This window comes from Sander vitreus, chromosome 19, assembly GCF_031162955.1.
Source record: "Sander vitreus isolate 19-12246 chromosome 19, sanVit1, whole genome shotgun sequence".
NCBI lineage: Eukaryota > Metazoa > Chordata > Actinopteri > Perciformes > Percidae > Sander > Sander vitreus.
The window spans coordinates 12,828,103-12,839,933 of record NC_135873.1 but is presented as its reverse complement, the minus strand read 5'-3'; the positions used below and the strand labels follow the sequence as shown (position 1 = coordinate 12,839,933).

General features: G+C 39.0%; 1 protein-coding gene across 1 annotated transcript in view; it reads left to right on the top strand.

The window, feature by feature from the left end:
* The window catches only part of nagk (N-acetylglucosamine kinase), a 3,622-nt gene extending 490 nt beyond the window's left edge, over positions 1–3,132 (top strand). Inside the window, exons 2-10 of the mRNA XM_078276371.1 lie at positions 173–257; positions 458–556; positions 652–793; positions 1,226–1,336; positions 1,418–1,530; positions 1,763–1,850; positions 1,951–2,048; positions 2,177–2,255; positions 2,384–3,132. Of these exons, the coding sequence (XP_078132497.1) occupies positions 173–257; positions 458–556; positions 652–793; positions 1,226–1,336; positions 1,418–1,530; positions 1,763–1,850; positions 1,951–2,048; positions 2,177–2,255; positions 2,384–2,586 (1,018 nt within the window). The 3' untranslated portion in view covers positions 2,587–3,132. The remainder of the gene's footprint in view (positions 1–172; positions 258–457; positions 557–651; positions 794–1,225; positions 1,337–1,417; positions 1,531–1,762; positions 1,851–1,950; positions 2,049–2,176; positions 2,256–2,383) is intronic.
* Positions 3,133–11,831: the final 8,699 nt, after the last annotated feature.

Below are 11,831 nucleotides of genomic sequence, written 5' to 3'. Positions count from 1 at the left end.
TTTTTGAAGATTTGTTTGCACTTCAACACAAAGAGTATTTGTGCCCCTGCTTCCATCCTCACAGCAAATATAAATATACATGTTTCTTTCTTGATGTTGCCTCAATGGTAAATGGTACTGTATGTGTTTCTGTTTCTCTCATCCCCTCTGTCCTCTTTCTGTCTGTTTCTAGTGGAGGGACCCACTCCAAAGCGGTGCTGGTGACAGCAGATGGAAAGATACTGGCAGAGACAAATGGACCATCCACCAACCACTGGGTGAGCACAAAAAGGGATGGAGGTACTTAGTTTGGGTTCAAGAAATGTAGGAAACAAAGTAAGGATGGCATGGAGGGGAAAAAATGGATGAGTAAGGGGAATTAGGGTGGTTGTGCTTGCCTTATATGCTTACTCAATGCATAAGACCAAAAAAACTGATTGCATCAACATTTTGTGTGTTTGTCCATGTGTGTATACAGTTGGTTGGGGTGGACAAATGTATTGAAACTATCAACGACATGGTCCAGAGAGCCAAGATGGAGGCAGGGTTGGATCCAAACACACCGCTATTCTCATTGGTCAGTCAAATACCTATACACTGTTGACCTATAACGAGAGTATTGGATAAAGAAATCAATGCCAATTTAAACACTGCTTTTCTGTGTGTGTGCAGGGCATGTCTCTGAGTGGAGGGGAGCAGAAGGCCGCCATCGACAAACTGACCGCTGCCATGAAGCAACAGTTCCCCACTCTCAGCCAGCACTACTTCATCACCACCGACGCAATTGGTGCCATGGCCACCGCCAGCGATCGTGGTGCCTAGTCTTTTGCTATTGTTTTGTTGTAGCGCAGTCAATCCCAGCACAAAACGTTAACTAAACAGTGCTGGAGACATGCATGTAAGAGTAGCCTCAACCCTAATTTAATCTTAATTGCTTAATATGCATTCTTATTTTCAACCATTTTTGCCATATACTTTTGAATAAAATGTAATTAAATAGTTTACTACTTTTGTACCATCTATATTAACATTTAAAAAGAGACTTAGAGTTACAGTTGAAATCAGTCATGACCTTAATATGCCATAACAGGGCAAGGCTTGATACTTTACCCCCTTAGGTGTGGCTGTATGAAAGTGATAGCATTTATAGTATGTCTTTCCACACTTTATGGCTTAATGAGATAAACGCAGTCATCTTCATTGTCATATAATGCCGCTCAGCTCAGACTGTCTGTTTTCTCTGTAGGAGGTGTAGTGTTGATATCAGGGACCGGCTCTAACTGCAAGTTAGTCAATCCTGATGGCTCACAGATCGGCTGTGGAGGCTGGGGTCACATGATGGGGGATGAAGGATCAGGTAACTATGGCAATATGTATATGAGTTAGTTATAATGTTACTGATTGTATTAAACTCTTAAAACATCCTTTTATCTCTCAGCATTCTGGATCTCTCATTTGGCGGTGAAGACGGTGTTTGATGCCAAAGACAACCTGGTCTCTCCTCCCCATGATATTACACATGTCAGGAAAGCCATGGAGGATTACTTCCAGGTCTGATTGCAACAACAATGAGAAATATGTGCTCATTTGTACAATACTATCAGCTCAGGTTTAAGTAGGGAAGTGCTTAATCAAGTAAGTTCACGTTCCCACATCTTTATGTTGACGTATGCTGTGCCAATGCCAGTGCCAAATCAGAGTGTCATCTGATTTAAGGGAATCACTTTTCTCCCTTCTGATTGTGTGAAAAATGCATATGTGAAAAACATGCAATTTGTCTCAGGTGTCAGATCTGATGGGTATGCTGCCACACCTCTACAGAAACTTCCAGAAGTCTCACTTTGCAGGTTTATGCAAAAAGCTGGCTGAAGGTAGGTGCCCCATCACTTCCTCGTTGGTTATTATTATAGTAATGCCTGGTATATTTGAATGAAAGGTCAAATGAAAAGTATTTGTGTGCGTGTGTTTCAGGTGCAGAAGCAGGAGACGCTCTCTGTCAGTATGTGTTCACTCAGGCTGGGAGAGTCCTGGCAAAACATGTAGAAGCAGTCTTACCTGCAGCACAAGAGGTAACGCACACACACGCCTATATATATATATATATATATACACACACTGTGCTCTCACTCATTTGTATTCTTTATGTATGTCAGAAACATTCACACATGAATTTCTTGTTATCTTTTTGGGATGACAGCCTCTATTGAGTTGTGATCTTGGCCTGCCCATCCTGTGTGTGGGCTCAGTGTGGAAGAGCTGGGAGCTTCTAAAGCCAGGTTAGTGCCCCTCCAATCAAGACAATGAGTTTTTCACCCATTTTTCTGTCATTTTTACATTGAAAAAATGATTTGAAGCAGTGGAAAGTTCTCCTAAAACCCAGTTTACTTTCTTTGTTTCTGACTAGGGTTCACTGAGGTTTTGGATAAAGTGGCTTCATCTGACAAGTTCAAGGCCCGTTTCCTTGGCTACAGTCTCCTGATTTTGCAGCAGTCCTCAGCCCTTGGTGGTGCTAGTCTGGGGGCTCAGAGTATAGTCGCCACCGTAACTATGGATTACAAAGCTAACACCAAAGTCTTCTACCAACACACTTTTAACAGCATCCAATGAGAGTGCACCTGCACAGCCCATAGATCCAAACAGTGTTCAGCTAAAGGGAAATCGTATTGCCGATTATATAAGAATTAGCATCCTTGCTAATAACACTTACTACAGTGATAATGATTGTGTAATAATGGTGTAGCACTTATTTTGATCTTACTACAAGATACCAAGAATGTGGTTAAAAGTATTCAGGATCTTGATTTGATATTACTTTAATTTTACTGTAATTGTAAATCTTTGCACCTTTTCTACACTTGTTTACATTTGACATTTATAATAAAAAAACTCATTCATGTCTTAAATAATCTCTGAACCTTAAAATAATTGAAGTTCATTAAAGCTGTGGTCAGAAAAGCCCAGTCACTGTTGTGCCTTAAGCCATTTAATTCCTAAATATGAGTTGCTCAGTTTATCTTTTGTAGTTATTATAGGCAGAGGAATGTCACAAAAAAGCAACACTTGATTCATCTGCAGGCCTTCTTCGCATGTCTGTATGTTTCTTCAATGTGTAATGTAATAACTAATAAAAAAGCACTCATTCTCATAGATTCACATGGATGCCGAATCACAGCATTACTGTATGAACTGTAGCAGGAGTAATGGGACAAGTATCAGTAATGGTGTGTGCTGCCACTGTAAATAGAATCAATAACAATAGAATAAATACAATTTAATTAAAAACAGCAGCAATAACATTCCACGGGCTCCCAGCTGCCTCTGACATTCAGTTCAGCTTAGCAGCTGTGGTGGTGCACTGAGATGACTATACCAGAGAGGAATGAAAAAAAACATCAGATGGTCCCCTCAAAACTCCTGAAGGTAAATACTCTGAGATTTACGCAACTTAAATCGTCTTTGGATAATTTCCTCATCTGATTTGAATTATGCAATAATAGTGTGCATTGTTTTAATGTTTCTCTTAGTACAGTATGTTTTGGTTTGAAATGAGATTTTCAAAATCGCTCCTGTTGCTCCAGCATTTATCATAACACGCAGTTGATGACTTTTTTTTTTGCCTCGAGGCAAACGTGTCATCCTTCATAGACTGCACCACTGTGTCAGTCAGCGTTACTGTTAACTCATTCCTTTCTTCAATCAACACTTTCTGCTTAGATTAAAAACTCTGAGTACAATGATTTTCTCACAACCTAACTAACATCGCTGCAATTCTATTATTTTAGTTCAACAAACTTAATAGAGAAATGTAATTCATTTAGGTATTATGATGCATTGTCGTACAGTCATTAAATGGTAACGTTACAGTAATTGCAGAAAAGTTTCCTTCTATGAAAGCTTTGGTGGAGCCTTGGTTGTTTTTAGTGATACTTTTATCATTTGCATTACATTCAGTTAAACTTTATGTTAACTGACGTTTGGCCACTTGGGGGCAGCAGAAACAAGCTGTGACCCCAACACACAACTTAACAGAATACCACCTTTTTAAAATATGGTGCTTAATCTTAAAAGCAAACCGTTTCCTATTTACACATCCAGCAGATATGGAGCAACATTATCATTCATATGGAGTCGTGTTTCTGAACACCCAGCGAATGTAAATCCAATATTTACTCTCCTTTGGGCTGTGTTTTCGGTCCCTACTAGCTCTTTAAAAAATACCTGGCTCCAAAGCTGCTAAATGCGCCGATATGTTCACCAGCTGGTTGCTAACTGTGTTTACACCGTTTGGTTTATCCAGTCGTGGGTTTTGTGGAGCTTTTTCACCAAAAATAGCTTTATGCTGCAGCCGAAACACTATGGGAGTGGTGACAGTGAACCAAAAAAAGAAAAGTTGTTGGACCAAAAACTAAAACAATGCATTGGAAACATGGATGTGATTGGGAGACGCTGCAACTCTGTGGAGCTAAAGAGAAGCGCAGAGTCAGGTGATAAGCTAATTAACTTGCTAGCTAGTGACTTATTAGCTGCTTGAGTTCGGATATATTAAAGGTGGGATTTTATTAAGTGCTCAAGCACTGTACTCAAATTTGACGTACCTGTAACGTTACTGCACTTTACTTAAGTATTTTCATTTCTTGCTACTTTATACTTCACTTCAATTCATTCAGTCTAATGTGTTTTTACTACACATTTATTTAACAGCTACAAATGAAACAACAGTAAAATGCTACTAAAACAATGTTTCAGTAATAATCAATAAAAAAAAATTCTGAATTGAGTACTTTTATTCACGATACTGCAAGTACATTTTGATTTAAAAAAAAACCTTTATATTCATTTTCACAATGCATCACACATTCAAAATTTACATTGTTGTATTGCTTTTTTCTTAAATAAAGGGTTTGATTACTTCCTTCACCACTTGTTTGAGCTAACCTACAGTACTGTACAGTATATAACCCACTGTCACAATGCATGTTTTTCCCTTGCAGACTGTGGGGCTGTTGCCTTTAGAGAGATATGTCACCACTTATAGTAGAGAATATAAACCCTTCAGTGAGTGCCACCAACAGGCCAACCAGCTGACGCCCAGAACTGAACCTAAAGCTGCTCCTGCATTTATCAACCCACCTCAGGTTTGATGGATATAGATAGATAGATTGATTGATATGTCGGGACGAATAAAGTATCTATCTGTCTATGTTGATATGTTGATTGTGTTGTTTTCATAGACTCGTTGTGAAACCTGGCCTGTATTTCATCAATGCTTTTACAAAACAACTAACAGCATATACGGCTCAAGTAGCTGTTTACAGGTGAACAACAACAACAACTTTATTTTCTAACTAGCATTCTGTTACTAGTACCACCACCATCATCGCGCTTATTGTACTCTTTCTCTCAGCCTCCCTCTTGTTCCTTCTTCCCTGCCTCCTTGCCTTCATTTGGCATTCCCGCTCCTTCCGTCTCTGAGGCGTCTTCTTGGATTATTGGCTCTTCCCTGTTAGATTCCAGGACGCAGGATGTGGGAGTTGCAAGGGAGACTGGATCTTTACTTTGTGAGGAGGAGAAATGTCAGCTGCACTACGTTTTTGGTGGAAAGGGTAAGGAGTTTTCTCTTTCTCTCTAAAACACACTCATACTTACACACACACACACATACACACACAGACACACACACACTCATCTAAGCTGGCAGTTGCATTGGTACTCAGTCCATTTTCTTTTGACAGCAAATGTGTTAGAGCAGCAGGAGGCTAAAGATGAGCTGCAGAAGAAGATTGATGTTCTCTACGAGGAAGGTAAGATGGCTCTTTTTACTTCAGGGGATTTGATTCATCTAGTCATTTTTCAACGGGGAAACCTTTTGAAGTACTTTTGGCTTCTGGGCTCTGAAATTCACAGATGCTTTCACTGTTCAATCTGCTGGTGTTTTTACCCTGCTTTTGTTTAAGGGCCTTCAAACTGTATGTAAAGTGTTTCCTGGAGTATGGACATAAACCTGCTCTATATTTGTGCACTTTTAGGTGTGATTGTGTTGTCATCTCTTGGCGGTCCGGCCTCCTCTGAAGATAGCGTTAGAGCTCTCTGTAGAGAAGCCGGGCTGAAGCACCTTCTCCACCTTCCTGTGGCCTCCAGTCCAATTATCGCAATCAAAGGTAGAACACTCCTTCACACACAGAAACACTTGTCCCATTATACATAACCTTTAGGTTACAAAGTCAGGAAACGTCACTAGAAGATAGTAAAGATTAAGCACTAGCATAAAGTTTACTAAAATGAATGAAGTAACCTTAAGAATGAACACCAATGTTTTCTTCTGCATTCATATCAAAAACGGTGCCAACCATGTTTGAGAAAAACTTAAAATAATGACAAAACATGCTAACAGATGAAGTCAGTATAAAGAAACAAGACTGTCTACAGGGTCTACAGTCATGCTAGCAGCTCTAAGGCTGTTTACCATTGTCACCATTTGAGTTGAGCATGTTAGCCTGCCTGTAAATTAGCAGTGTATGTAAGTGTATTTTCCAAAATGTGTTTGAAGTGAACATATAACGTAACATTTAAGTGAGTGTATTTTGTTCATTCCCATTTCTGACTAGATACTGAAAATTGGGACAGTGGCTGCTTGAGGGTCTTGGGATCAACTATTGGACTGAATAATAGCACCTTCCTTCACCCTACTTCCAGGCAGTGTAGTTGGTAAGCCGCATGCCCAAACCTCGCCTTTTTATCACTAACACATTTTTCTAAATTGTAATTTTAGTTTCTTGTCACACACTCTTCTTGTACCCTATGTGTTATTTCCTGACCCTTTCTCACCTTTCCCCTCTCTCTCAGCAGTGCATGGGAAACTGAGTGCCCTAATTGTTGCTGTAAGATGCAAAGCTTCTCTCGTAGCAGCACACTACCTCTGGCCCGTGTACAGCCAACTTTCTACTGCCCACAACCCAGCAGGAGACTACCGCTGACAGAGTACCAATCCAGCTATGCTGCTGAGGTAAGAGAGGTCAACTGAGTATGTGTGAATCTGATGGTTACCAAACTGTAGCCCTTTTGGCTTTTCTATGTCCTTGTATATTTGTCCTTTATAACCCTGTGTGTCTCCTAGGGGGCCGAGCCAAAGATGCAGCAGAGTGACATTCACTATTGTGATCCTCCTCGTCAACAGATACTTTATCCTTCATCCTGAGTGTCAACTTTTGCCTCAATACACAGTAGATTAACAAAAAAGCATTGTTTGTGTGTTTGTGTCAAACACAATAAACCAGTTAAAAAGTTCTTCATGTCAACATTAAAGCTGAAATCTCGAAGATTTTCATTTACATAATTGTATGTAATGTCACTATCACAGAAGGAAGAAAACACATATTGCAATACAGTACATATATATATTTGCAGTATTACAATTTGGGTTTCTGCCGTGACATCACCCGGAAAAAATGCTGTACAGTAATCACAGGTTTTCTCCATTGTATACACACAAAAAATGGAACTCTGCACACAATTTTGAAAATGGAGGCTCATGTATCAACAACAACAGACCGAAAGAACAAGATCCAGGGTACAAGCGGCCGAAATGGGTTTCCTCAGGAGGGTAGCTGGCGTCTCCCTTAGAGATAGGGTGAGAAGCTCAGTTATCCGTGAGGAGCTCGGAGTAGAGCCGCTGCTCCTTTGCGTCGAAAGGAGCCAGTTGAGGTGGTTCGGGCATCTGGTAAGGATGCCCCCTGGGCGCCTCCCTAGGGAGGTGTTCCAGGCACGTCCAGCTGGGAGGAGGCCTCGGGGGAGACCCAGGACTAGGTGGAGGGATTATATCTCTAACCTGGCCTGGGAACGCCTCGGGATCCCCCAGTCGGAGCTGGTTAATGTGGCCCGGGAAAGGGAAGTTTGGGGTCCCCTGCTGGAGCTGCTACCCCCGCGACCCGACGCCGGATAAGCGGATGAAGATGGATGGATGGATGGATGTATCAACAACAAGACTCTAGAGCATAGAAATGCTCCAGACTGCTAAACTCTCATTCTCTCTTTCATTTAAATCGAAATTCTGAATCAACCAGGACTGAAATCATTTTTAATCATCATACGTTCAATTAAGGATTTCCACTTTAAATATTAAAACTTCTTCTTCTTTCAATCACCCGCACTCTTCAGGTCAAATGGGTTGCCTTGCCACATGTGAAAAAAATCCTTCCTAATTGAAGTAGGGGTCAAGGTAATTGCCTCAGGATACAGAAGCTGAGGATGAGTGGTAACACAGCAGTAACCATTGGCTGGCAGGCGCTTAAAGGAGACAAGTGCAATGTGCTTCTTGTCATCCTGTTGGGAAGAGGTGTAAATGTGCATGTGGCAGTACAGAAGTGGAAGAAATAGCCTCAGATTATTAGCTTAAAAATAAAAAGAAACACCACAATGTAACAATACTTTGTTACAAGTAAAAGCTCTTTGTTCAAAAATGAATTAAGTAAAAGGTAATACAGAAGTATTATCAGTTAATTACTTTACTTTATTTAAAGTAAAAGTACTCGTTATGACAACATGGTCATAACAAGTACCGATAGTAATGTAAGATAGTAATGGTCCTTTCTAAATGTCATATTATTATCCTATTATTAGTGTAATTTATGTTATTTGGTCTAATAATACACAAGAAATACTTTTAGATAGCTACATTCCAAATGGCAGATCGGTGTGTTTTTCCAGTATATGACAGATTTTAGATACAGATTTAATTCAGTCCCCACTGTTTGAGGTGGGAAAAAGCTAAATTGTGCTTAGCAGAACTTGAAGATCAAACACACATATGAAGTGCATGCAGAAGGCTCCCAGCATCCAATAGGATACACTATATGCTTCTGGTTTGTCATGTTCATGCAAATCTGTCATGCGAAGTGTTTTTCTGAAGGCAGCTTTTTCACATGAGCCCTCAACACCAAACCCAGCTGCCTCCAGACCGCCACTCACACTGAAAGGTTCGTTACAGCTACTTTACTGTATATGTTCGTCATTTACAAGTTGTCGCTGTCGTGCAAAAATTAGCTACCTCCAGGTTTGCCATTGTACAATAACTATAACAGAAAAGAAGAAGACTGTGTTGAGATAGAGCAGAAGTTGACAAGAATGACAAGATCGTTTTGTCCTTCTATTTTCTGATCTTCCAATATCAAGTTTCAAGGCAACCATTTTCTTATTTCCTTGCAGTACGAACGGCTGTAAACTCTTATTCTTCAGCATATTTTCTGGTCTGAGTGTTACAATGATGATGACAGTGGTGCTGGCAAATTAGGAAGACCTTCGGCAGGCTTACTCATCCTCTTCATCACCTACTGTTTGGAATTCCCCGTCAAACCTCTGGCTCATCTGTCACATAATCAGACAAAGGTAACTATTTTCTTCTATTGCAGTGTAGTGACCTAATAATGTGCAAATTAATTAAAGAATAAACAAAGAGCCTAAACCTTTTTGTTTATCATTTTTAATGAGACATTCAGATCGAGCATTATCCTTTCCCAACCTTATTTTCCTTTTTTTTGTCCCCCCCCTTGTATACAGCAAAGGATGGAAGACATCCAACACCAAGGCTATGCAGAAATTCTGTCCTAGTGGTCCCAGAAACAACAGAAATACAATGAGGGAAAATGACACACATTCAGAAATGACTCTTTGAACTATCATATACAACATATCATTTGAGACATTATGTCCAATACAAATTAAAGAAGTCTTAAAGAGTCAAATCAATATATTATTTTTGTGCCATTTATGTGTGCGGGGAGTCACCCTACTCAACCAGAGAAGGAATTAGAGCTGCAACGATTATTCGATTAACTGATCAACAAAAAATGTATTGGCAACTATTATGATAATAAATGAATCATCTGAGTCATTTTTTTTTTCAAACATTTTGTGGTCGCAGCTTCTCTAATGTGAGGATTTCATGCATTTCTTTGTCTTGCAGGATAGTGAACTGGATACAGTATATTTGTATTTTGGATTGTTTCTCAGGCAAAGCTAATAATTTGAAGACGTCACTTTCGGCTGATTTTACTGACAAATGAAAAATAATTTTCAGTGTACCACTAAATGAGCAACTTTTATCAGAATGAATTGTGGGCTTTCTTGGAGTTCTCCTAATATGTCCATGACAACACAGAGGAAAGTGTGACATAATCCGCTCCATTACTAAGCTTAGTAGTACTGGAAAATGAAAATGTTTTTGCCCTGGTGACTCTGGCCTCAGGGCTGAAAGCAAGGAGCCACAGCACTGGGTACATATGAGGATTTATTTCACTGTTCATACCAACATGGAACTACCAATACATCAACCAGGTCCATCAGTATGCATCCATGAGCAACGTTACATTCAAAGCTCATGTAGTATCCATGGGAGCGTCCTGCAATCGAGTGTCCCATGTGTTTATAATGTTATGAGTATCAGTAGGATCCAGCAGTATGGGTACACACTCATTCAGATTAGCTCCCATTCAGTTTGAACCACAATCAAAGAAAACTGCTGCTGCTATTGCATGTCAGGAGACCTAACAGCATTTCCTAAACCTTAAATCCTCTAAACCCTAAAACAAAGCACATCTTTTCTGACACTGATCATCATCCAACACCTTTTCAAGCAGCCAGACACTCTGATTGGTATTGAGTCATTTAAGATAAGAGCCGCAATCAGCATTAATATTATTCATTCAATCTTCATTTTTAGCCTCTTCCAGACTGGATTTTGTGTGTTTTTTTGGAGACAGAGGGAAGTTTCTATGACAACTCGAGTCATTCCCTTGTATTTCCCTAGTATTTCCTTCCATCACAGAACAAGATTTTACCTTTGAAATATAAGTAAGCCCTTCTATAAATCACTACACCAATCAAAACAATGATATTGATAATGAAAGTTATTAAGCCAACTACGGCAAATACACAGTGCAGCTGGATCATTGTAATTGTATGAAATGCAAATTTTCAGAGCATGCTCAATATGACATGTTAATGGATGGTGACATGAAAATGATGTGACATGACTCTTTGCATGTCTGAGCATGCTTGTGTGCGGATGACAACTTTCCATACAGGTGTCCTTCAGAATGTTTGCCTTATATGGTATAACCTGCTATGAATGTAAACAATAACTTTTGAGGAATTTGTTTAATAACAAAAAGAAAAAAATACCTCAACATTGCTATAGTGATGATATTTTGGAACACTTGCAAGAGCTTTCAAAAGATATTTATATGTAGTAAAACAAATTAAATAACAATATAAATAAAAACAACTAATGTGGATATGATGACCATAAACTATATTATAACTGAAATCCCACAAGAAGTCACAATACCATGATATCAATATTTCATGATATGACCCACACTTTACCTGGGGCCACTTTTAAGTATTTAATATCATACTAGATAAGATATAGCAAAATAATGATTCATATAAATAAACTGTAAAATATATAAATGAACCAATAAATAAATAAAAAGAGATATTGAAACATAATTGGGGAAAAGGCCATGATGACAGACTTTAACCCAGTTACGAAAATAACAACAATGAAATAACATATTTCATAATAATGAGTTCATCTTGAAAAATGTCTCACTTTATGTCACACTCACTATGTATTGGTTAATTTATGTTTAACAAAATGTATTCATATGATTGTTTATTTCATATTATCCTCTTTGTGTATACGATTTTGAGCACTTTAGGGCTCCATACTAGTGATTAATAACTGCATTCGCACAAGAGAAGCTTGTTTATCGATAAGTCTGTGTTTTATTTCAGTAAAAGTGTAAAATAGTACATTCATATCGTTGACAAAACGTTGCATCGTGTTCTTGAAC